The 26,872-nt window shown below is 44.0% G+C and overlaps 1 protein-coding gene across 1 annotated transcript in view; it reads right to left on the reverse strand.

Moving 5' to 3' along the window:
- egf (epidermal growth factor) overlaps positions 1-23,909 on the reverse strand; it is a 231,298-nt gene extending 207,389 nt beyond the window's left edge. The window contains 1 exon segment of the mRNA XM_070861900.1: positions 23,735-23,909. Within this exon segment, the coding sequence (XP_070718001.1) occupies positions 23,735-23,909 (175 nt within the window).
- Positions 23,910-26,872: the final 2,963 nt, after the last annotated feature.

Below are 26,872 nucleotides of genomic sequence, written 5' to 3' on the forward strand. Positions count from 1 at the left end.
GTCCACTTCCCTTCTGATGGGTGGAAGAGACTGCCCCAGGAGATCAACACAGCCTGGTTGTACATTGTAGAGGAGGGCACAAGCATGGATGTGGTCAGGAGGATCTGGCTGCAGTGCCGCAAACCTTTCAATGATCTCAGTAGATCACGAAACATTAGTAAAAAGCCACACTTAACCTCATCCTGCTGTGCCTGTCATCACATCCCCATCACTCTGCCTTCCCTACCCTGCTCCAACACATCCCTACTCACTTCAACATACTTTGGACCTCAACCGAGCCCTCTGTCTCTCTCGCTCTCTCTCCCTCTATCTACATTATCAGTTCCCCATCTCACTAGCCACCCCTCACACTCATGCTCATCCTAGTGCAATCATACCAACTAACAACACAAATGGGTAGGTACTTGGATGTTTTATGCAATGTCCATGTAAAGTTTCTGTTATTGCCTTCTTTGACAGATTTGTGTGCACGTTTGGAAGTGGCTTAGTGAGTTGCAGTGAATAGTGAGACATAACGGTAATCCCTGCAATGGTGATAAGTGTGAAAGGAATGGCTTGGGCATTGTAGGGATGCTTTATGGTGTTGGTGTGGGGTGGTGCCAACCTGGCACATCATGTGGCAGCCAGGCTGTACAGCATCAAGTTAAGAAAATATGGCCATGGTGAGGCTATTCCTGGCCTCCCGGGCAGCAATATGGTCGGGTGTTGATGCCCTCTGTCCTGTACAGCATCAGGTGATTGCAGAGAAGGTTGTTGTTGTTTTTGGTGCTGCTAGTGTTGGGGATGATTGTGGTGAGGTTCTGAGGACCAAGGTGAAAGAGTATAAAGGACACCCAAGCTGATGGAATAGAAGGCAGGTGAAGTAGAGATGACAAAAGCGATCTGTCAATGGTGAAAGAGGTAATGAGATCAGACTGGATGGAGAGTTGTATAACAACTTGCAGCATGGTGAATCTCTTGTGGAAATGCAATGAGGAAGAGCTTGTGGCTGAGAGAAGAAATCTCTGTAAGGTGAGAGCTTTTCCTTGACATTTGAAGCTGTCAACACTTCAACTGATTCAATGGCCACTGACCTCCCTCCTCAGCTTCATAGACATGGTCTAGCAACAGCGTGAAACCTGTGGTGAGCTGTCAAATTCAAATGGTCAGTTTAAAACCATTGTTAAGTGGCTGTAAACAAGCCACTAATCATTTAAATTGGCTCCCCCGCCACTGCATGTTGGACCCGACATCAGGAAAGGCAGCTCAATTTGATAGAGGGTTCCCGACCCACTGTCAATCAATTCACATTTAAATGCTGACCCGCCACCGAACTCATCTGCTGAGCACCGGCAAAATTCCAGCCCACATCCTTAATAATATATTCTAGTATTTTCCCTCTTCTTGATATAAGGATAAGTGGTCTATAGTTCCCTGTTTTCTCTCTCTCCTTTCTTGAATAGCGGGATTACATTTGCTACTTCCAATCCATGGAGACCAGTCTAGAATCTAGTGAATTCTGGAAGATCAAAGCCAATGCATCCACTATCTCTGCAGCCACCTCTTTTAAAATCCTCAAACTATTAAAGCATTTATTTAGCACAGTTGTGCATCAATAGATTCTCCATTGGTGGCTTCTGTCAAAGAAACATAAATGTTTTAACAGTGAGGCAGAGATTGAACAATTAGTTAATTCCACTCATACTCCAACAGAAGACTGGTTGTATTGAGTAGTCAAGGTGAAGGGACAAGGATCATAATGGGGAGACACCACCAAGTTTGACAAAATATGTAAAAAATTCTGAAAAGCAAAAACTTATGATTATGTTACACCAAGCTTAGATTTTTAAAACCAAAATATTGCATTTTGGATGGTTGATATCTATTAAAGTATCCTAAAGGGGAGCAAAAATTTCCACTTATTAATACTGATACAATTCTTTTATATTTTGAGAATTTGCTGATAAAATCAAAGCGTTTGATGTATTTCCAGACAAACAAACATTGTGTTCAAATCTTTTATTGAACTTTGTCAGCTTTTTGAGAGTTCTGCATGGATATATGAGAACTTAAGAACATAACATAAGAATTAAGAGCAGGAGTAGGCCATACAGCCCTTTGAGCCTTCTCCGCTATTCAATAAGATCATGGCTGATCTAAGACCTGAACACTACTTTCTTGCCCTATCCCCATATCCCTTGATTCCCCTAGAGTTCAAAAAGTTATCGATCTCAACCTTGAATATATTCAACTACTGAGCATCCACAGCCCTTTGGGGCAGAGAATTCCAAAGATTCACAACCCCCTGAGTGAACGTTCGTCCTCGTCTCAGTCTTAAAAGGCCGACCCCTTATCCTGAGACTATGCCACATGTACTGGAATCTCCAGCCATGGGAAACAATCGCTCAGCATCTATCCTGTCAATTCCCCTTAGAATCTTATGTTTCAATGAGATCTCCTCTCATTCTTCTAAATTCCAAAGAGTATAGGCCTAATATAATGGTAATAAAGATCAAATTAAAAAATGCATCAACTTTTTCACTGAAGTCATATAAATCATCTCAATAATACTGAGGAGATGCTAAAAACTGATGCCTCAGATGGAGAAGGTGCTGGATGTTTAACTGTAAGATTTACTAACTTCTGGGATAATTACATATTGAAGCTCCTTTTTGCTGTGTGGCCATTGTCCCAGAAAAAACAGGATTTCAACAAACATGATATGGGCATTTCATTGAGTTCTTGCCACCCAGTTAGAGATGGAATAAGATCAGACCCATGAAAGGTTGCTAATGACTAAATAAAGCTGCAACAACTGTTTTGACTTATGATCATCAACAGGAGCTAGGTAGATGAACCCTTAGGGCTGCATTTTGGACTTTTTGGATTTCGGGGCATTAATCGTGGTGGGGCGTTAAAGTTAGTGCCTGAAAATAGTTTGCGTCTTCGACTACAAGTTTTGGCGAAAATGTAAGGTGGAGGAACGTTGCTGTTAAGTCAGGCGTTACACAACGGACTTTGTGCGTCCGAGCCGAAACTTGCGGCGGTAAAGAAGTTTCATTGTTGTTTAGTGCCCTGCAACATAATGTCGTATATTATATGGTTTTATTTTGGTGGGGGTTATTTTTGTAACTTTGTTGCAGTAAAATTTAAGACTCATCATTTGCCATTGGTGTCTTGTGCATCATTCCAATGTTCACCGGAGATGTGCCTTTATGGGGGTACGTAGCATGTCCAGTATTAGCTCCATCCCTCAGTTTCCACCATTTAGGAGAGCCGGTCCATTACAAGCTGGCGACATGCGAGTGTTGGTCTGGCAGCATTTCCATGCGGCCTCCCCCGTGGATGGGGTGGCTATCCAATGGAGGCCTCGCCAGGCTCCTCTTCGTTGTCCTCCTCCTCCTCCTGAGGTGGGTATGCAATCCCCACTAGCAATGTCTGGCCCCTCATGATGGCCAAACTGTGCAACGTGCAGCACACCACAATGAATTCGGATACCTGTTGAGGGGAGTATTGAAGGCTGCCTCCAGAGTGGTCCAGGCACCGGTCTGTCTGTAGGATACGGCATATCTCTGTCTTCACTTCATTTTGGAAGCAGTGCAAACCAATAGCTGAATCTTCCAGCCGGGCGGTAAATCCTGGACACCTTGCATAATGCCCAAAAACAGCATTTAACGCCCCACCGGGGTGCTAACTGAGGCACAAATGAGCCGAAAATTCAGCCCTTCGTTTCCTATCTCTGAGCTCTGTAAGATGGTGCACCACTTACATTTCTCCAACTATGTGTTTGAACTATAGCAATTATAATCATTAACAATTAGAAGTTGCTTGTGGTTTAAAACCAGTCTATTTTTGTCTACCAGTAAACAAATGCCTCAGTATAATAAAAGTAATGAATTATCGTTTGTGAATGCTGATCACAGAGATAAGTTAGGTTGCACCATTTAAAAATAAAGTCAAACAAAACAAAATACTATTCCAATGCTCCAATGGCAAGCTTCCCATCTTCCACCCTCCATAAACTTGTGCTCATACAAAACTGTGTTTTATTCTAACCCGCAACAAGTCCCACTCATCCATCACCACTGCGCCCGCTAACCTTCATTGGCTCCCGGTCGACCAATGCCTCGATCTTAATTCTCATCCTTGTGTACAATTCCCTCCAGGGGCTCACCCCTCCCTATCTCTGTAACCTCTTCCAGCCCTACAACAATCCAAGAATTCCAGTCGCCTGTGCCTTCCCCACTCCCTTCACCCCACCATTGGCAGTTGTGACTTCAGCCATCGAGGCCCGAAATTCTGGAATTATCTCCAAAATCTCTCTCCCTCTCCTCCTCTCTCTCTCCTCCTGTAAAACGCTCATTAAAACTTAACTTGTCACCTGTCCTAATATATCCCTCTTTGGTTCGGTGTCAATTTATGTCTGATTACGCACCTATGAAGTGCCTTGGGCCATTTTGCTACGTTAAAGGCGCTATATAAATGCAAGTTTTTGTTGTTGTACAGATATTTTTCTTTGGTGAGGAGGAAACCTTTCGGTACATAAAGTATGAAATGATTAAAGTCTACCCAACACAGATATGAGCACTGATTTTACAAATGTACGCTCCCTGTTGGTGAAGCTTCCCACTGGGAGTGTGCATTTGTAAAATTAGTCTGAAAATGTACATCTGTACAAATGCAGTTGCGGATACATCTGGTAAGGACCATGAGACTGTGCCTACATGTGTGCATGGTTAAAGGAGCTTATATGGCAACTAAGGTATCTGTCTTCAACTTTAGAAACACTATAGCCTAGAAATGACAGTTCACAATGTTTGCAGATGAACATTCAAATGGATTAATGCTTTGTTAAATTTGCAGGATAAGGTAAGTTATACAAATGTGTTCAGGTTGAATTCACTGACATCGTCGACAGCAATTCTAGGCAATGTGGCTGACCAAGTTCTGATTTCACAAGAGCTTTACCCCACCAGACACCAGGTGTAATCCGTGTCAGCAGCTGTACTTTAACTAGTCTGCTCTACAGGAGGTAAAAGTTGTCATAAATCTCCACTCCATTTCTCAACCTTGTCTGAGTCACAGATTTCAGGCTCAGCCTTTCTCCTTGATGACGCACTGTTATCTGATTTCAGCATCAGAAATGCAACACGTACCAAGACAGATCAAGTAAATATGATAAAACTAGAAAACTGAAAAGACAAATACATTGAATCACTGCTAAGCTTGGAAAAGGTTCTGTCTACATCTGTAGGTAGTTATTATCACTGCCTTCAATGCACCTGACTCATCTTACTGTCGTTGCTCACATTCTGTGGCTTACTCTTTCTTTATTGTTGATATAGCAAAAAAATGAGTTGATGAAAAACAATTTTCTTGTCCATTGCTCATCTGTCAAATATCTTTACTGCTGTGACTCAGGAGTAGAGATGGTTGTCTTTTAAACAAGTTTCAGATAATAACACCGTTATATTTTCTTTCACTTACATTTGTAATAATTCAAAAAATCTATAAACATTATGGAGTAGAGTTTCCACTTTTGATGCAACCAGGAAATTGCACCAAAAATGCATTTGAAATTGCGCTGGTTAGGTTATAGTTCAAGTTTTCTCTCAAATTTATTTGCATAATCACAAACGTAAAATCTCCCCTGAACAATTGGGCAGCAAAATAGAGTGTAATCGTTTCTCATTTTTCCTTGCATTAAAAAGTATTCATTGATGTATTTGAGAGTGGTAACCTGGCGCAGTTTTATTAATACTGCTGAAAATGGGTTTACCAAAAATAAACATTCTAATAAGGATGTCCAGCTCTCCACCTGTGAGTAATCTGATTTAACTGCAGATTACTTAAAAAAAATATACTGAACCATTTAACTATTAAATTGGTGTACACTAGTCATTTAAATTAAATATTTTTTGATATGTAAAATCTTTTAAAATGTGCCTACTGGTTCTTGTGCGCCTAAGAAAATGAACGCACTTTGAAGCGTCTTCCAGAATCCAGACACTAGCAGAATCTCACAATGTTAATCTGGGGGCAGGGGTCTGATTCAGGCGAACTGAATCTTGAATCAGAGTAAAAGATCATGGAAAACATGAATGCACATGGTTTGGATGTAACTCACGTTTTAAATTCCCTGGTGTGTTACACTGGTTCGGCCTATTGCACTGGAATCTGGGTGCAATACTAGCGGAAACTCTACCCCTATATTTTAAATCTTTTAGCTTATTTATAGGATTAGCCAATAAAGAATAGGTAGGTGTGCATCTATTAGTAGTGTTCTTGTGCCAAAACAGAGTGTCAAAAGTTGTTTTAAACCACTCATAATTTTTTTTTTCCATTAGTTAAAAGAGTATTCCAGGATGTCCCTACAACTACCATATTGTTGAATATTACTTCAAAAAATAGCTGGATATATTTTAACATTATTTAGAGTTAAAAATAAACATTTAAAACTTTTACATTGTGATGGGCAAACCTCCTGCTTAAAGCCAGAATTGTTGTACCACTTTTGAGGCTTATCAGTAAGAAATGGCATTTGTTTGGTCAACTTTAGCCTCCTAGGAGCCCCCACTATTCCTGCCAAAGCAACAGAGTGCCTGTCTGCCACTGAATCATTCACAGAAGTGTTGCCTCTATAGTTGTTTCTCAGTGTTCAAAACTCTGTCAGAAGTGGAAAAAATATGGCCATTCAGTCAAAAGTCCAGTTTCTAACAATGAAAGTATGCACAACAGTGGCTCTCCTTTGAACATCTCTCAAAGTCTGATGGACACTGAAATTCAGTGGGAGCTATTAGAAGTTAAAGCCTGAGTCCAGCCTTGGAAGGTGTTACGCTCATAATAAAGTGATACGACTGAGTACTGCATGCAATGAGTAAGTGTGACCTTAACTCCTTTAATTAAACTCCAGAGTGCTGGTACAGCATGGGAGACCTGCTTATATACAATGCTCCCAATGGATGATGGATCCCTTGGGACTCCAACAGATAGGTTCTCTGGTGGTGGTATGATACAGGCTGCCAAAGGTTACATACATAACATCACTTCCTCCCAAAGTCAATAGTGCACTTATTTACAGGGTGAGACGATCTGGGGCTTTTCGCTCCCTTGTCGATCGTCTCGGTACAAATGCAGGTGTGGGTGAGTTGGTTGGTTCTTTGCTGGGCTGCTGGGCAGCCGGCCTTGCCGGGCTGCTGGGGATGGTGAGTTCAGCTTCGTGGTCAACCGTGATGTTAGTTGCCACTTGTGTGTGTGTTGGAGGGTCGAAGTTGGTGGTGTCCTCTTCGGGTTGCTCGTGGCTGTTAGGGAATCGCAATTTGGTTTGATCCAAATGTTTCTGCAGGTTAGTCCATTGGCCAGTTTGACCTGAAACACCCTACTTCCTTCTTTGGCTATGACAGTGCCAGCAAGCCATTTGGGACCATGTCCATAGTTGAGTACAAATACAGGGTCATTGACTTCAATATCGCGTGACAAGTTTACGCGATTATGGTACATGCTCTGTTGATGCCGTCTGCCCTCGACGTGATCATGGTGATCAGGGTGGACAAGAGAGAGCCTTGTTTTGAGCGCCCTTTTCACGAGCAGCTCGGCTGAGAGAACCCCGGTGAGCGAGTGGGGTCTGGTGTAGTAGCTGAGCAGGACTCGGGACAGGCGGGTCTGCAGGGAACCTTCCGACACGCATTTCAAGCTTTGTTTGATGGTTTGGACAGCCCATTCTGCCGGCCGTTGGATGCGGGCTTGAACGGGGCAGATGTGACGTGCTTGATCCCATTGCGGGTCATGAATTCCTTGAATTCAGCACTGGTGAAACATGGCCCATTGTCGCTGACAAGGACATCCAGCAGGCCGTGTGTGGCAAACATTGCTCATAGGCTTTTGATGGTGGCAGTGGATGTGCTTACAGACATTATTACACATTCAATCCATTTTGAATAAGCATCAACAACAACCAAAAACATTTTGCCTAGAAATTGGCCCGCAAAGTCAACATGGATCCTAGACCATGGTTTGGATGGCCATGACCACAAACTTAGCGGTGCCTCTCTGGGTGCATTGCTCAGTTGAGAGCAAGTGTTGCATTGGCGTACACATGACTCTAAGTCTGAGTCGATGCCGGGCCACCACACATGGGATCTGGCTATAGCTTTCATCATTACTATGCCTGGGTGGGTACTGTGTAGGTCGCATATGAACATTTCCCTGCCTTTCTTAGGCAAAACCATGCGATTACTCCACAAAAGACAGTACGCCTGTATGGACATTTCGTCTTTGTGCCGCTGGAACGGCTTGATCTCTTCATGCATCTCTGCTGGGCGCTGGACCAGCTCCCATGGAGGACACAGTTTTTTACCAGGGACAGTAAAGGATCCGGCAGGCCGTAACGGGTGACTTTTCATTTTCGAATGCATCCACCACCAAGAGCAAGGCTGCAGGCTGTGCTAGTTCCACCCCGGTGGTGGGCAATGGTAGCCGACTGAGAGCATCGGTGCAGTTCTCTGTGCCTGGTCTGTGGCTGATTAGTTGTATGCAGACAGCATAAGCGCCCATCTTTGGATGCGGGCTGAGGCATTGGTGTTAATCCCTTTGCTCTCTGAGAATAGCGATATGAGCGGCTTATGGTCAGTTTCTACCTCAAATTTGAGACCAAACAGATACTGGTGCATTTTTTTCACCCCGTAAACGCATGCCAGAGCTTCTTTTTCAATCATGCTGTAAGCCCTTTCGGCCTTCGACAGACTCCTGGATGCATCAGCGACCGGTTGCAAAGTTCCCAATTCGTTAGCCTGTTGTAACACACACCCGACCCTGTATGTTGACGCATCGTAAGCTAGCACTAATCGTTTACATGGGTTATACAGAGCAAGCAGTTTGTTGGAACATAACAGATTTCTAGCTTTCTCAAAAGCAGCCTCTTATGATTTCCCCCATACCCAGTCATCTCCCTTGCGTAGTAGCACATGTAGGGATTCTAGCAAGGTGCTTAACCCGGGTAGGAAATTACCAAAATAATTGAGGAGTCCCAGGAACGACCACAGCTTCATCACGTTCTGTAGTCTCGGCGCATTCTTGATGGCCTCCGTCTTGGTGTCGGTGGGTCTGATGCCGTCTGCTGCGATTCTTCTTCCTAAGAACTCGACCTCTGGCGCCAGGAAAACACACTTCGAGCATTTCAACCTGAGTCCCACGCGATCTAGCTGACTTACAACTTCTTTCAGGTTCTGCAAGTGTTCGATGGTGTCCTGACCTGTGACCAGTATGTCGTCCTGGAAGACCACGGTGCATGGAACCAACTTTAGCAGGCTCTCCATGTTCCGTTGAAAAATTGCCGCGGCCGAACGACTCCCAAACAGGCATCTATTGTAGATGAACACACCTTTGTGCATGTTGATACAAGTGAGGACTTTTGAAGATTCCTCCAGCTCCTGTGTCATGTAGGCCGAGGTCAGGTCCAACTTGGTGAACGTCTTTCCTCCAGCCAGGATCGCAAATAGGTTGTCTGCCTTGGGTAGCGGGTACTGGTCCTGTAGCGAAAAACAGTTAATCGTTACTTTATAGTCCCCACAAACTTTGACCGTGCCATCGCCTTTGAGAACCAGAACAATCGGACTGGCCCATTCGTTGAACTCACCGGCGCGATGATGCCTTCTCGCTGCAACCTGTCCAGCTTAATTTCCACTTTCTCTCGCATCATATATGGCACCGCCCGTGCCTAGTGGTGGATGGGCCGTGTACCGGGAACCAAGTGGATCTGCACCTTCGCCTCTGAGAAACTTCCAATGCCTCGCTCAAACAATGATGGGAACCTGCTCAGAACCTGGGCACATGAGGCGTCGTCGATGGACGAAAGCGCTCGGATGTCATCCCAGTTCCAGCGGATTTTTCCCAGACAGCTTCTGCCGAACAGTGTGGGGCCATCTCCTGGCACAATCCATAGTGGGAGTTCGTGCACTGCTCCATCATAGGAGACTGTTATTTCTGCGCTGTCAATAACAGGGATCAGCTCTTTGATGTAAGTTATTAGCTTGGTGTGAATGGGGCTAAACTTGGGCCTGTGTGCCTTGTTGCACCACAGCCTATCGAAAGTCTTTTTGCTCATGATGGACTGACTTGCACCCGTGTCCAATTCCATGGATACTGGAATTCCATTCAGTTCAACTTTTAACATGATCGGTGGACATTTCATGGTGAAGGTGTGTACCCCATACACTTCTGCCTCCTTGGTTCGAGCCTGATCCATCGTGGATTGATCTTCCTCTGCAACATGGTGGTTTGCAGGGTTTGCAGCTCATCTGCACATTCGCTGGAGGTGTCCCATTGTTCCACAGCCTTTGCACGCATAGTGTTTGAAGCGGCATTGATGGGCTCAATGATCACCTCCGCAGCGCCAACAAGGTGTTAACTGCCTCGCATTAACGATTGATGGCGGATTCTGGGTCATCTGACGTCGTGCAGCTGCAGGCGTGTACGTTCTGCCATATGCAGTCATGCCTGAAAACGACATTACATTGTGTACAGTACTTGCCGAAACCTCTTTATGCTGCAAAATTTGTTTGGTGTTATCGCTGGTGGACATAAATGCCTGGGCTATCGTTATGGCTTTGCTCAGATTTGGTGTTTCAACAGTCAATAGTTTGTGAAGAATAACCTCATGGCCAATGCCAAGCACAAAAAAGTCTGTTAGCATTTGCTCAAGGATTCCATCGAATTCACAATGTCCTGCAAGGTGCCTTAGTTTGGCGACGTAGCTCGCCACTTCCTGGCCGTCAGACCATTGACATGTGTAAAATTGATACCTTACCATCAAAATGTTTTCCTTCGGATTTAGGTGCTCCCGGACCAGCGTACACAGTTCTTCATACGATTTGGTTGTTGGTTTTACCGGAGCTAGAAGATTCTTCATGAGATCATAGGTTGTTGCCCCACAGATGGTAAGGAGGATCGCCCTTCGTTTGGCAGCGTTCTCGTCCCCTTCCAGCTCGTTGGCCATGAAGTATTGGTCGAGTCGCTCCACGAAGGCCTCCCAATCATCCCCTTCTGAGAATTTCTCCAGGATACCAACAGTTCTTTGCTCGTTATTTCATCGCCAATTGTTATGCTCATAGTAAAGTGATACGACTGAGTACTGTATGCAATGAGTAAGTGTGACCTTAGCTCCTTTAATTAAATTCCAGAGTGCTGGTACAGCATGGGAGGCCTGCTTATATACAGTGCTCCCAAGGGATTCTGAGATCCCTTGGGACTAACAGGTGGGCCCTCTGGTGGTGGTATGATACAGGTTGCCAAGCTTTACATACATAACAGAAGCAGTACAAAAATGTATGCTATAACTAAGAGATAATGATAAACATTTTAAATATTTTTATGTTACTTTATATTTTGAACTTTTGAATAAGTTTTAAAAGAACACTTGATTGCATTTTTTAAGGAACAGATAAGGATAATGTCACTCTAAGGCTTATCCACAAACATTCTTAAAAAAATACAATCAAAATTAAAATCTCCAGACTAACAGTCTCTATGAGTATACTCGGGATTTTACAGTACAGAATAAGACAGTCACACTATCGATACCAATTTCACCATGACCTAAGTTTCGTCTTGTGTAATTGAGAATAAAGTGCAACATGCCATTGAAAAGCAAAAGGGTACAGGCTTTTGCTTGTAAAATGACATGTTATATGAAGAGATAATTACAGAGCATGGAAGAAGCATTCCCCTGGAGCTGAATAGAATTGTATGGAGAACGACGGATATCTCTAATCAGGTCATGAATTTTTTGCAAGCTTGGCATTCACATCATCAAATACTTGCTCCAAGGAAAAAACATTTCCTTTTCAATTTAATATATTATTCATTGCCCATTCCTGATCTCTCTCTCTTTCTCTTACAAGTATTTTTTAGCTGGAAGGACATGATAATCTGAGCTATACATTTCTCAATCCACACTGAATGTGGCCCAGATTACCTGTTTAATATATTTAAGTGCTAGGGGGTGAAATTGCCCTGTGCCCTGCTTGAGGGCAGTAACCTGCTTGGGGCGGGACTTCCTGCACCCGGTGCAGAAGTCCCGCCGCAACCGCTGAATTGGGCTTGCCGCCCCTCAAAGGAAATGTAGTGCAATCTTGTGTGCTCCTCTTCCTGATGCAGCGGGATCAGCGGAGCTAACGGGGCTTTTGCGCCCCGTTAGCACCTCCCAGAGGTGTTAACGGGTGTCACAAAAAGGGACAATTTAGCCCCCATTTTGTTGAGGGAATCTATCAGTTTCCTTGACTTATTTTCCTTCAAGATGGAGCATCTTATCACACCAAGCAATCAATGATAATAGTGGAGAATCTTGGACCAAGAAATTCATCTCGGGCAGTCGTGCAAAATGGGCGGTATTGGATCAGTTGCCCATTAAAGGCAACGTCTGATATTCAGTTCCATTGCAGTCACCCGAGACAAATTTCTGGCCTTGAGTTTTAAAACAGCTCAATCATGATAATTAGAACTTTACATTGAACATTATCATTATTAAATGTTAAATAAATAAGCAGGATAATGTCTTTGTGAAAGTAGCAGAGGAATTTGATGTGAATGCATTAAGTGTTTGCTACCATTACTTTTAATATATTAATTTGCATTGATATATATAAGCCATAAGGTTGAAAAAATCTGCTTTGAGGTTTAACAGATTTTACTATAGATAGAATGACAAAGAAATGTAAAGACAAGAACATAAAGAAAGTCCAAGGGAAAAAAGACTATTGGCCCAAGAAGCTTGCTCCATCCAGACTCCATGTACAATTGTCCATCATGGATTTCCCCAGCCCTGCTCCATGCTAACACCACCTTAGGGTCCCCCACGCTAACCAACAATTTTAGGCCAGAATTTTCCTGACCTCGGCGGGTCTGGGGCGGCCGGTGTCCATGCCGGGTCCCGACCCCGCTGCTGGCTCCATCCCGCTGTAGAAAATTAACTTGCCTAAATGGGGCCTATTAAGCCCACCCATCGCATAACCCGGCCCAATGAGATGGAGTGGGTCTGGAGATGTCATTCATGAAGTGTTTAAAGCCGAGATCCTTAAAGAGAACCTGGCCACATTAAATTTTAAGTTTAACCATCATACTGGGTGTTGAATCTTTACTGTACAATAATATAATAAAAGATATCTGAGTGACAAAGAAATATTTAAATAATATTGTCATTAAGTAATTTGGCGCCATCTACAAATAGGATCAAGATCATAATTTAAAAGTACATTAATTGGGAAATTATTAGTGCTTTAGTCACAAATCTACAGGCCAGAATTTTCTGTGGAGTCAGTGGGCGGGATTGGTGAAGGGTCAGGTGGGAGATTTGATTTTTTTGACAGCGGGTGAGGAACCTGCCACAATGCGCCTTTCCCAATGGCGGTCTGTGATCCCAGATTGGGCCCATCCTGATGACCCAATTAAAGCAATCATCCAGTTAGTTCACACTGAATGCAATAGAAAAGATAAACATTCATGTATGGTTGGTGACATTTTGGTAGATGTAAAGAAACAGCTGTAGCTAGTTTTTGATCATCCTGGATCAAGTAATAAATGTCGCTGGTTACAAGATACACAACATGAAATTGTAGCCTAGGACTGCTGGCATGGGTGCAGTTTAGTCACAAGTGACTTGAAACAAGTGCAAAGTGTTTCAATCTGTTAGCAGTTAAGGCTGAAGGAAAGAGGAGTAAGAAGTGACAGGGAAAAAATGAAGGAATGGGAAACCTGATGTGGAGGAATGAAACAGGATCTGCAGGCAAGTGACAGAGCAGCCCAGCATGAACTTCCATTTGATGGCTGATGAAGTAGAGGTGATGCTACATGAGCATGGCCCTGTCTGCAATTCCAAGGAACCATCCCATAGATTAACATTGCAGAATGCCTGGAAGAAGATGGAGACAGGTTTGAGACTGTAGTTACCCTACTGTTGCTGGTAGTCTAAGGTCTCTGCTTCATGTTAGCTGCACGTAGCCTTGCAGCAGATAGCACAGCTCTGTATCTGGCTCTCTGCTGACTCAGAGACAGTTTCCCATAGTTGTTGACAGGCAGGTGTGCCATGGCTTGCGGATATAATTAGTAGCATCTTGGTGAGTGTAGCCAATCAAACTATGCTGGCTCTTGATCTTTCTTGAATGCCTTCTTTCATGCAGGAATGCTTAAAGCATAATGTATTATGATTGATGGTGCTTCTGGAGAACCAACCAGCATGAAGTTTAGTGCGGCTTTCACATACTATGGGCCAAATGTCGCGTTATCTATGGACCCGTACAATTTGAGCACGCACTCGTAGAAGCCCGCTAGTGCCGATTCACGGCGTGCGCGGAAAAATTTATTTTGACAGTTCCAACGCATCCCCGGGAGAAGGGCCTTCACGGGCGAAGATTTGGGCTATTTCCCCAACTCTTGTCCAGCGAATGTCCTTCAAACTCTTACATCTGGTAAAAGCAAGCATAAGGCCTGTTTTTACCAGCGTAAGAGTTTTAAAAGATAGAAAAATAAAATGTTGTCAATAATTTTTATATTAAAAATCCTGTCCATTAAGGTAAGTTTATTTTTACCCCTACAGTATTAAAATGTATTAAAAAAAATTCAAAAAAATAATTTTTTGTCTAAAACATTTAACTAAATTCAGTTTCAATTAATTTTAAATATGTGAAGTGTTTTTATTATTTATTTAAAATGTTTATGTACAAACAGAACTCACCATTACTGTGAATGGGGATATGCCATTTTCATTGAGTGGTCCAGCCCATGTGATCACAGGCTGCACATACGTTCCTGGAATACTTGGGCCTCTGCACTGGGTTGCACATGGAGGCCTCATAGTGCAAGTGTTCGTTCCTCTGGGACCACCAGGTACATTCGTAAATATTTTTGTGGTCGAAGCCTCCAACCGCAATTTTTGATCCTATATTTGCATCACCTGGTCTGTTATCACGATTGGACAATTGGTGTCTCGTTGTGCACTTCTCTGGCAAAACACATTATGCACACCTCTGTCTATAGATGCAGGTGTGAGTGTGGTTGTGTGCAGAACACGTCTGCTGCAGCCTGACCTGCCAGACATTCCTCTATGGCCCCGCCTCCCCACATTTTCTTCCACTGAAAAGCTTAGATATAGGGGGATGCCCATCAGGAAATCCATTGTGAAGCTAATGGAGCTATCAAAAAATAGGCAGCATCAGACCAACTGTTGCAAAACTCCTGAAACCTGTCTGGCAGCAGAAGAAAAAAAAATCAAGAAAAAAGTTGCAGAAATGTCCTAATAATTGATCACTGAATCTGAATCACTGAATCTTCTTACTAGGTCCTTTGAAATCTCCTTCTGTATACAGCTCATTCCCTAGCACCTCACAATGGGCCCAAATGTGCCCAGGAGCTGTTCCATTTTTTTTGGAGCAACTTGATTTTTCTGGAGTATCTTAAAAATCCCCATTCTGCACATTTAATTTGCGCCAGTCTAAGTGAGGTAGTTAGGATTTTTTTAAGTTTAGTTTTTTTTTCAAAAGGTGGCGTTACCAACCATCTATGCCCGTTTTGGCCATTTAAGCTACTTTGGACAGCTAATAGTTGCTCCAAACTTATTTAGGCCAGCGTATGTGGCCACTTGTGACCGCACAGAAAACCCTTGCGGAAAGTTAAGAAATCAGCGCAGGTAGCCAGAGATGGGGGGGCGGGGGCGGGATGGAGGGCGGGGAAGGGAAGCAGAGAGGACCTTGAAAAGCACTAAATACTTTCACAACATCATTCAAGAAGCATAAAAACCATCAATAATAAATAAAAACTAAAAATTAAGTCCTACCTTCCTAACTTGGCCCGGGAAGTCAGCGGGCCGACTCCAACTCCTCTCCGACTCTCTCTAACTCCGACTCTCTCTCCGACTCTGACTCTCTCCAGGACTGGACTTCTCCGAGGGACTGGACTTCTCTGAGGAACTTGACTCCTCCGAGGGACGTCACTTCTCCGAGGGATTTGACTTCTCCGAGGGACTTCACTTCTCCGAGGGACTTCACTTCTCCGAGGGACTGGACTTCTCCAAGGGACTGGACTTAATTCTTCGAGGGACTGGACTTACTTCTCCAAGGGACTGGACTTACTTCTCCGAGGGACTTCTCCGAGGGATTTCTCAGAGGGACCTCCGGCTGGGGGCAGGAGCTACTGCGCATGCGCGAAACCTCCAACGCGTATGTGTTGAGCTGCTGGCACTGTTTTTTGTGCAGGGCCCTAGCTCCGGCCCCTAATGGACAGACCACGCTGTGCCAAGCCATGGGAGAGGCCACAGAGCGGCCAGAATCCGGGGAGATCTTTTCGGCGCCGTTTTCATCCTAGGAAGTTGGCGCATCTCCAGTGAGTGCGCCGAAAAAAATGGGTGAGCCAAACTTGGGCCTATATATGGACGCCAAGGTCACTCCGCATAATTCTTGTTGGAATGTCAGAAAATTGGATGCCCAGTGAAATGACATCATCTTACCTTCATTTAAGGCTGTTTTTCGGGTTGCAGGGTGGTATTCAGTGGTGTCCTCAAGGTTCAGTACGAGGACCACTGCTGCTTTTGATATACATTGATACTTGGCCTTGGACTTGGACTTGCGGGGGGGGCGGGGGGAAGGTCACAATTTTGAAATTTACCGATGACATGAAACGTGGAAGTGTAGTAAACAATGAGGAAGATAGTAACAGACTTCAAGAAGTCACATATAGGCTGATGGAATGGGCGGACACGTGGCAGATGAAATTCAACGCAGAAAAGTGTCAGGTGATACATTTTGGTAGGAATAATGAGGAGAGACTTTGGGCTGGATTTTCGGCTTTTGAGATTTTGGGGCGGTAATGATGATGGCGGTGAGAGGGGGGGTCCTGATACTGCATGGAAAACGTTTGCACCCTCATCCACAAAATTAGTCAGAAAGTGAGGTTCCATGATCATGGCCGCAAAATCAGGCGTTACACAGGGGAGTTTTTAAACCACAGATGTAAATTGCGGCATTAAAAAAGATCTACATTTCACGCATGCGCAGACGTGTTCCAATCTTCCCGGACGCAGGCGAAACTTTAGGGCGCGGCGATTTTCTTTGCACATGCACAGATGCACCGGCCCAGTTCCATCACAGCTGGAGAGATGGCGCAGCAGGAGGGGAGACAGAGAGCACGCCGCTTCTCTGCAGCAACTGCTGAGGCATTAGTGCAGACCATAGAGAGGAGGTGGTCTGCACTGCATCTAGTGGGCGGAAGGAGGCCGGTGCCCAATGTCTTTAAAATAATATGGAGGGACATAGCCCAGGAGGTGCCAGCGGCAGACACAGTGGTTACAACTGCAGGAGGGGAAGCTCAGAGGCCAGCTCCCTAAAGGGTGAGTCAGCACGGTAGTCCTGCTCAGAGACAGGCAGATGTGGACCTGGACTTGGTGGCTATGTCCAGGGAGAACACGGAAATGCACCGCGACCTCATGGGTGCATTGGGTAGGGTCCCGCAGAGCATCGACGCACTTGCTGTGAGTGTGGCAGAGGCCACCTCACACATTGTCCGTGCATCTGAGGACTCCAGCGAGCCCATTCTTGCCCACTCACAGAGGTAGATGGGCTCCAGCAGCGACAGTGGAGTTCCAGAGTACGTGGCGTGTGCCATGGGTGACGTGGCAGCAGTGATCGCATCACAGGCACAAGCTATGCTCCAGCTTGGTGATGTCATGCGATCACTGACTGCTGACATCCTCAATGTGTTCCCTACTGTCCAACGGGGAAGTGACGGTGCTAAAGCAGGCCAGCAAGTTGTGGTCACATATCATGCTCCAAATGCTGAGTCCCAGCCCCGTGTGAGTGTCAATGGAAGGTTCTGTCCTTCCTCAAGATGCAAACATTTCGGCTCCCACCATTGACTCTCCGACCTTGCACCTAACGCGGTCCACTCCCGATCCATGAGAGACTGCTGCTGTCGATGCTATGGCGCAGCACGTATCCCCTGCTGATGCCTGCAAGGAGCCAGAGGCATAGAAGGCCAGCTCCACAGTCACCTTCACCGCGACGGGCAGCGCAGTCCTGTTGGCGCTGTAAGGCTGTAGGTCTCTCTGTCGGAGATGGCAGATCTTTGTCAGCACTTCCTTTCAGAAGCGCAACCTTCTCACACACTGCTCATCAGAGAGCTGGAGGTATGAGCGTTGGTGCCTGCAAACCCGTGGGGGGTAAGCCCTCCTCCACAGACGTCTTCGGCCTCTCCTCATCCGTGGGCCAACATGGTCAAGAGCCCTTCTTCTATCCTAATGCCGCCTAGCAACAGCATGGAGCATGATACACTGGCGAACTAGTAATTAAATTCTCCACTGAAGTTGTAAGGACACTATAAAGGCAGATAAAACTGCCGCTTCCATGTCAGAGCTTCACGCAGTGCGCAAATGTTGCAGCCAATGTGACCTGCGATGTAGGATCCTCCTCCCTCAATTTAAATATGTGGCAAATACCGCCTGCTGGACTGTAGGACCACTTGGTTTTTCAGGCGTCTCTTGGGGCGGGTGGATAATGCAGCATTAGGGCCTAATTTTGTAGCTGTGGCACTAGTGGAGCGTTACACAATGATTGAAATCATGATCTCATTGAAACTAGAGGACGGGGTGTTAAGCTTTTGCGCCGCCGCAAACCCTGAGCCGAATTTGCCGACTGGGCAGTAAAAGCTGGCCGCCCGCCGTTACATCTTAAAACACCATTTACCGCCCCTCCGGGGCGCTACCAGAGGTGCAAGGGAGCTGAAAATCTAGCCTATTAATACATGCTAAATAATACCATTTTAAAGAGGGTATCAGAAAAGAGACACCTGAGGGTATATGTGCACAAATCTTTGAAGGTGGAAGGACAGGTAAACAAAGCAGTTAATAAAGCATATGGGCTCCTGGGCCTCATAAATAGAGGCATTGAGTGCAAAAACCAGAAATTTATGCTAAATCTGTATAAAGCACTAATTCAGCCCCAGCTGGAGTATTGTGTCCAATTCTGGGCACCACACTTTAGGAAGGAAATGAAGGCTTTGGAGAGGGAACCGAAGAGATTTACTCGAATGGTTCCAGGGATGAGGGATAGACTGGAGAAGTTGGGGTTGTTCGCCTTAAAGCAGAGACAGCTGAGAGGATATTTGATAGAGGTGTTTAAAATCGTGAAGGCTTTAGGTAGAGTAGATAAAGAGAGACCGTTTCCAATGGCTGAAGGGTGGATAACGAGAGAGCACAGATTTAAGGTGATTGACAAAAGAACCAGACGCGACATGAGGAAAATCTTTTTTAGGCAACGATTGGTTCGGACTTGGACTGCAATGCCTGTTCGGGTGGCGGATACAGATTCAATAGTAGCCATCAAAAGGGAATTGGATAAATATTTGAAGGAGGAAAAATTGCAGTGTTATGAGGAAAGAGCTGGGGAATGGGACTAACAGGATTGCTCTTCAAAAGAGCTAGTGCAGACTCGATGGGCCGAATGGCCTCCTTCTGTGCCGTACTATTCTATGATTCTATCAAATATTAAAATGTTTTGGATGGAAGCTTCCTGCGCCCATATCGAAATGTACTTGATATGCAAAGTGGGTGGAGATTTGTTGTCACAGTCTCTGCCCAACTTCCCAATCAGATCAGCTGATTTGCACCTATTTATTGGTGTGAACCTATTGGAAAATATACTCTTATATAACGTGTTTATAACTTTGGCACTAAATTGGCAATCATTGCTCAGAGAAGTCACAAAGATAGCTGGTGTAGAAAATGGAAGTATGTTACACCGGTACAACAAAGAATGTTCTTCTGAGGTTGGGGTTGAGATTCTTTGTTGGGGCAGAACAGAGGGAGCTTTTACTCTGTGTCTGGCTGCACTTTACCTGACCTAGGAGTGTTTGATGTTGACACTGTGAATCTGAAGTGGAAAGTGTTCCATTCCCCAGCATGGACACCTTGATAAGCATAAATCTTACAAAATAAATCTTTTAAAAGTAAAAAGTACAGGTGCATTTATTGTACGAATTGAAAAATCTAAATAATAATTAAGACCTATTACATTGTGGAGTGGGGGAAGGTTGCGATGAATCACCAACTTTAGCTGTAATCCAGCTTTCATTTATCCTAGCAACAGTCTGCTCCAAAGAGAATCGCTTGTACTGTAAAATGAGTTGAACTCCAACAAAAGCCATCTAAAGCAACTTGACAAACTGTTTTGAACAGAAGACTAAAAATCTCTGAGATGACCCCAATAACATCTTTAGAGTGCACCAGGAGATTATGCATTTGAAATCAGCAAAGAATTTGCATCAGTTCACAATGAATGCTCTCTGAATGGTACTGTGATTAATATTCTAACCGTTTCAAAGCATGGGAAAGTTAGTGAATGCAAGATGATGTTTCCCAATGCTTAGCAGTGAAGACAGAATTGTTGTTTGAAGCGTTTCTGCTTGCCAGCACAGCCAGCAAATAAAGCTTGCTATCAGATGTCATTTGCATATGAACAAAATAGAGAAAGAAAGGTCCTGTAAATTTTGGATAAAATGGAGTTTGGGAAATGGTAGTCTAAAGCATATAATGGAAGCAATAAATTAAATAGGGAGCTAAATTGTTGTATATTTAAAAAAAGTTATATTTGACTGATTTCTCAGCTTCATTCTAATTTGCATTGCTTATTGCAGTGAAATAAAATGTTTGCAAAAGTTAAATGACACCTTACAAGTTATATGAAGAATATAATGTTAAAAATCCATAGTACAACCCTTTGTTATAATAGTACATAACTGGATTACAAATCTGATTGCTGCGTGAAGCACTGAAAGGACCATTGAGAGGTTTATGCTAACTAACCACTCTGAGTCTGAATGCTTGAGACTGCTCACAGTTTACTGCTACTGGCAGGGAAGCTTGTCTTGTGGTTCATGTTCAGCTTCTCTTCAGTCCTCTACTGTCCTGCAAGCACTTGTGTTATATTCAATGTTCAGCAATTTAAACTGTGCTAGAATTCACTAAGTTGACCCAGCTAAAATCCATTATTAATTGCTTTAAATGCAACCAATTCCTTTGGAAATTGACAATTCTAAAATCCTCTACAGTGTAGTGAACATAAAAGCATAATAAGTTCTTAAACTCAACATTAAGGACCATATAGAGATAGTTAAAGCTAAAATGTACCATTATATAAAATCAAATATATAAATGCTAAGCAGATCCCACAGTCCTGCATTGGGTCACCAATAAATTTGAACTCAGATGAACTCAAAGGGGCCGAAATTGCCCCTCTCCTTAAGGCCTGTTACCATTGCAAATCGGCAGCCATGCTGCGGAGTGGAATGGCCGCTGATAGCCCAATTGCCCTTTCGAGTTTTCCCGGAGATGCCCCGATCCCCTTCCTCTGCTGCTGCTGATCCATCTTAAGTGTGTCATCACTGCGCGCGCCATCGATCTAGCCCCCGCTGCCCCCCCCCCCCCCGATATCGACATTCCCCTCTGAAAATCTTCAGCCTGGCAGTGCCAAAACCTGTTTTTTTCCCGGTGGTCCGGTGAGGCTATTGCCTTCTGCATCTTCATCATAGGCAGTCCCTCGAAATCGAGGAAGACTTGCTATCACTCCAAAAGTGAGTTCTCAGGTGACTGAACAGTCCAATACTAGAATTACAGTCTCTGTCACAGGTGGGATAGACAGTCGTTGGAGGAAAGAATGGGTGGGGAGTCTGGTTTGCCACACGCTCCTTCCGCTGCTTGCATTTGTTTTCTGCATGCTCTTGGCGACGACGGTGTGGCTTCACTTAAAGGGGAAGACACATTGTGCTGCGGTCATGTTTTTTTTTTTGCCGGCCAACTGCCATGTCGGCCCAACATTTATGCCCCGGGTTTGGCCAGGCACCCCCTCTTGGGTGCCAGGCTGCTGGTCTGGCCGAAACCCTCCCTGGTGGCCCAGTGGGCAGAAGTTTTGAAATCGCGAAGGCTCTCCCCTTTAATTGAAGGTGACGCGGTGCCGTGATGACGTTATTGCGGCGGTCACTCTGCCACGTCCCCAACTTCCACCCCTCAGATATTACCACTGCCCCGTATATGCCCCTCTCGTGTAGTCATCGCCCCCATTAAGAGTGACTTCCGGATCCGAATTTAAAAAAACAACGAAGAGCGGAATTTCGCTCAAGAGGCGACCTCAACCACAGCTGCGGCAAAAACCAGTGAAACGGGGTGTGTGCGCGCCGTTTCGGGCAGGGGTGGGGGGGGGGGGGGGCAATTTCTACCTCAAAGTATTTTAAAAGGTCTTTTAAGTATGGACTGGGAAATTCCTTAGAGATGCTCCTGCTCCGCTGGCGTTTCTATGTCAGAAATGCAGAGGAAAACCCGCAGTCTTTCCCGACGATTGAAGCTTAAAGGCAATTCTAATATACAGACTAATTTACGAATTGAAAATTAAAATCAAATTATTTTTCTGTCTAAAAGAATTCTCTTAAATAAAATACCTTGGTAACACTCTTTCACCTGTAGTGCTTCTGAATTATGGGTAGAGTACAGTTTATACCAGAAAAGTCAGAAAATTGCTCCTGTTATGCCTAAGCAATGCTTGATTGAGATAAGCTCACTTTATGAGTCATGTCAACTCAGCTCCACTCAATTGAACCTCTGTTGCTGTAACTCACTGGACACAGTGCCATTTTGTGGCTTATATTCCAATAAGCCATCCAGTTATTTTAAAGTGAAATGAAAGAGTGTGGCAATGGGATTGGGTGGTTTCCGCTTTTAGAGATTCAGCATAAGTACTGCTTCAGTTATATTAAATACTATGAAGGTGAATTTCCAAAGGGATTCTTCCACTTGTCCACCAAAACTTTGGCAGAAATGCTGCAGTAACCCTGGAAAAACAGCAATTTGTATTTGCATGTTTATGTTATACAAATAGCTACATAATTTGCTTCATTATTATCTAGTTCGCAGTATGTGAAAGAAAGACTTGCATTTATGTAGCGCCTTTCGTGACCCCAATGAAGTACTTTTGAAGTACTGTTGTATTGTAGGAAATGTGGCAACCAATTTGCGTACAGCAAGGTCCCACAAACAGTAATGAGCTAATGACCAGATAATCTGTTTTAATGATGTTGATTGAGGGATAAAGGTTGTCCAGGACACCAGAGAGAATGCCATGGGACCTTTTATATCCGCCTGAGAAGGAAGTTTAACGTCTCATCCGAAAGACGTCACCTCCAACAGTGCAGCACTCGGGGAGTGCTGCACTGGAGTGTCAGTCTTGATGTTGTAGGGGTTCCTATTAGACTGCATGGCTTATTTGAGGCAAATGTGTTCATGAGAAGACAGCAAATGATTCCCTATAATGTTATATCTAGACTTGCATTTTTTCACCCCATCATAAATCAATAAGTACTACACAGATCCCACATAGGACAACAGTCCTGCAATAAGTCACCTGTAAATTTGCATAGCTAAGATTATTTTTTAAGTTTTTAGAAAGCTTTTGAAATATTGACATTTAGAATCAACTTATAAGTGTATAGACAAAAGCATGTTTTTATATTGAGAATAAATTCAAGTTTATAAATGATACATCTATAAAAACCTAACCTTGCAACATGCTGGCTGTAATAAGTTTTTAATTTTAACATTATACATTTTATACATAAATTATAAACAAAAACATACTGATTTAAAGATGTAATAGCTCAGGAAAAGTACATTATGATAAACAAGATGTAAAATCATTATTTAATATCTAAGTAAAAAAAAAAGTGAACTTACCAACACACGTGAAATTATTATCAGCTAAGCGGTAACCATCCAAACATCTCCACTCCACAGAACGAGAGAGATCTGTCAAAACAGCACTGAAGACTACTATCAGAAGTGGTAACAGTATCATAATCTCCAGCGTTTTTGGCTAACTGCAGTGAACAATTCGCTGGTTTTTAAGCATATCTTCAGGGCAAAAGCATAAAGGATGACTCTAGAAAAAATCTACATGGTCTGTAGCATTTTCTCACAATTCCTGTATCTTTTTTTTACATCGTGGCATTCTATACTTTTACAAAATGCAGTTCCCTTGGAATGCCTTTCAGGGTTTTGTAGCTTTTTAGAAGTAAAGTATGAAATGCCTGACACCCTTGTGACAGATTTGACACATTTAAAAAATCTAGATCAGTTGGCAATTACAAAATTTCCCCCAAGTATTAAGTCTACAGATAAAAGTAATTCGAAGTACAATAATGCTGGCAACCAGTGCTCCTTTTAGTGCAACATTTTCTTTGCTGAATGAGGTGTTCTGCTTTCTCCAAAGTATTTGCATAAATTTATAAGGGCTCCCCTCCTCCACTAGCCCTCAGTAGCACGAGGGTTATATTCACCCCACCCCTTTCTGTGTTTTTTTACACCAGCTGACTTAGACCTCATTCAAATGTACATGTGGGCAAAGTAATATCGAGGAGAAGTCAGCCAAAGAACAGAGAGCCGTAACTCAGATTTTCTCTGTCTGTACAAGTCTGTAGCTTGCATGTTGAGTGCGAATAATCGTATTTTTGGTTGTCTCACTCAGAAATTACAGTAAATATCAGATCTTCAAAAGGACAGCAGAGTCAATCATAGTTCACCACTGTTTGATTATGCGTTATTTTAAAAATCAGATTTTTTAAGTTCATTTAAGTCAAATAACTTTACTTTACGCTTGTATGCAGATTAAATGACCCTGTTAAATTAAACAGATTTCACTACTGTGCACGATTCCTGATACTTCACTGTGAGTTAAGTGGCTTTTTACTGAATTTATCTGATCAAATCAGCAACCTGGATGGGAAGCTGAAACAATTTTTGAGCTTTAGTAGACCCCCCCACCCCCAGTCCCTTAACCATCTTAAACTCACTATCAGTTATTTGTTATTGAATAGAACATAAAACAAAGCATCATGCTCTTGTTGGCATTGTTGCTAATGGAACTGCTATCATTTCAATTCACTCAGATAGTAACATATAGTCTACAGGGCTGTAGTGATACCTGCCCTCCTGTATGGCTCAGAGATGTGGACCATATAATATAGTAGACACCTCAAATCGCTGGAGAAATACCACCGATGATGTCTCCGCGAGATCCTGCAAATCCCCTGGGAGGACAGACACACCAACGTTAGCGTCCGTGACCAGGCTAACATCCCCAGCATCGAAGCACTAACCACACTTGACCAGCTCCGTTGGGCGGACCACATTGTTTGCATGCCTGACACAAGACTCCCAAAGCAAGCGCTCTACTTGCAACTCCTACATGGCAAGCGAGCCCAAGGTGGGCAGAGGAAATGTTTCAAGGACACCCTCAAAGCCTCCTTGATAAAATGCAACATTTCAACGACACCAGGGAGTCCCTGGCCAAAGACCACCCTAAGTGGAGGAAGTGCATCCGGGAGGGCGCTGAGCACCTCTAGTCTCATCACCAAGTGCATGCAGAAACCAAGCGCAGGCAGCAGAAGGAGCGTGCGGCAAACCAGTCCCACCCACCCTTTCTCCAACGACTGTATGTCCTACCTGTGACAGAGACTGTAATTCCCGTATTAGACTGTTCAGTCATCTAAGAACTCATTTTTAGAGTGGAAGCAAGTCTTCTTTGATTTCGAGGGACTGCCTATGATGATGATAGTGGTAATTATTTAATTACAAAAACAGAGCACTACTGATACCCCACAGGAGCAACACTTTGATTGTGAGCAGTTTGAGCAGATGGCATATTCACATTTCTCATCTCGGAAAGACTGACCATGTTTATGAGGCATTACATAGTTGAGTGCCAGATTTATAGGAATATTATCATGTCTGTGACCCTGGATACTTTGGAGGTAGGTGAGACAGACTTATTTAAAGTATTTCTAGAGGTTTGTGAATAAATCATAGTTCCAGTTTATGGGCCCCAAGTTTCCACACGCGGCGAAAGAGGCGCACCTCAGAGCTGGGCGTCTGTTTTTCGCGCCGAAAACGGCGCCGGAAAAAAAGTGCGGTATTCTCGAGCTCCTTGGAGCTGCACAGGGGGCGGAGCCTACTACTCGCACTGATTTTGTAAGTAGGAAGAGGCGGGTACAATTGAAATGAGGCTTCTTGGTGCCGGCAACCCTGCGTGTGCGCGTTGGAGCGTTCGCGCACGCGCAGTCTGAAGTAAACATTGGCACTCTGCCATTTTTAAAAGTACTGCAGAAAAAGTGAAGATTTGTTTCTTGGACCCCTGCAAAGGCTTGTATTTTAATTTTCTTGATATTTCTGTGTGTGAGGGAGTGCTTGTAGCAGCACTGCTGAATAAATCACCTGCTGAAATCAGTGAGTTCAGCTTTTCACTGCTAAACTTGCAGAACCGGTGCCTGCAAATTAAGGACTGTGTGTTTGGAGAAATAAAAGTGCCAATTCAACTTTGCAATGGATCAACTTCCACCAAGAACAAAGAATTTCTTGCATGAGGAAGCAAACCATTGCATAATATGTGGTGTTGACAATGCAGCACCCATTCTGCAAATTTAAATATAAAGATGTCGATGTGGCTGCCTCTCCCTGTCCAAATGGCCTCAGTCAGTCCCCCTCACAACTCGAAGGCTGCTGCTGTTCTTTCTTCGGCTCCCGGCCAGCCACTGACGCCGCTGCAATCCCATGGCCGAATGGCCTCAAGTTCGTCCGGGTGCTGCATCTTTGCGGGGTATGAAGGCCTGCCTCAAGCACTGCAGCTCAGCTCGAAGGCTGCTTGCTGCCTGCCGCTGCCGTCGAGACACTGACGCCACACCGCTGCCTGAAAGGCCTGCCTGAAGCACTTTCACACAGGTAGGAACATGGTTTATTTAATCTTTTCTTTGCTTATAAATTTTTATTCAGGTTGGATTTATTTGTATAATATTTGTATAAGTATAACTAAGGATTGAT

This window comes from Pristiophorus japonicus, chromosome 2 (genome assembly GCF_044704955.1).
Source record: "Pristiophorus japonicus isolate sPriJap1 chromosome 2, sPriJap1.hap1, whole genome shotgun sequence".
Classification (NCBI taxonomy): domain Eukaryota; kingdom Metazoa; phylum Chordata; class Chondrichthyes; family Pristiophoridae; genus Pristiophorus; species Pristiophorus japonicus.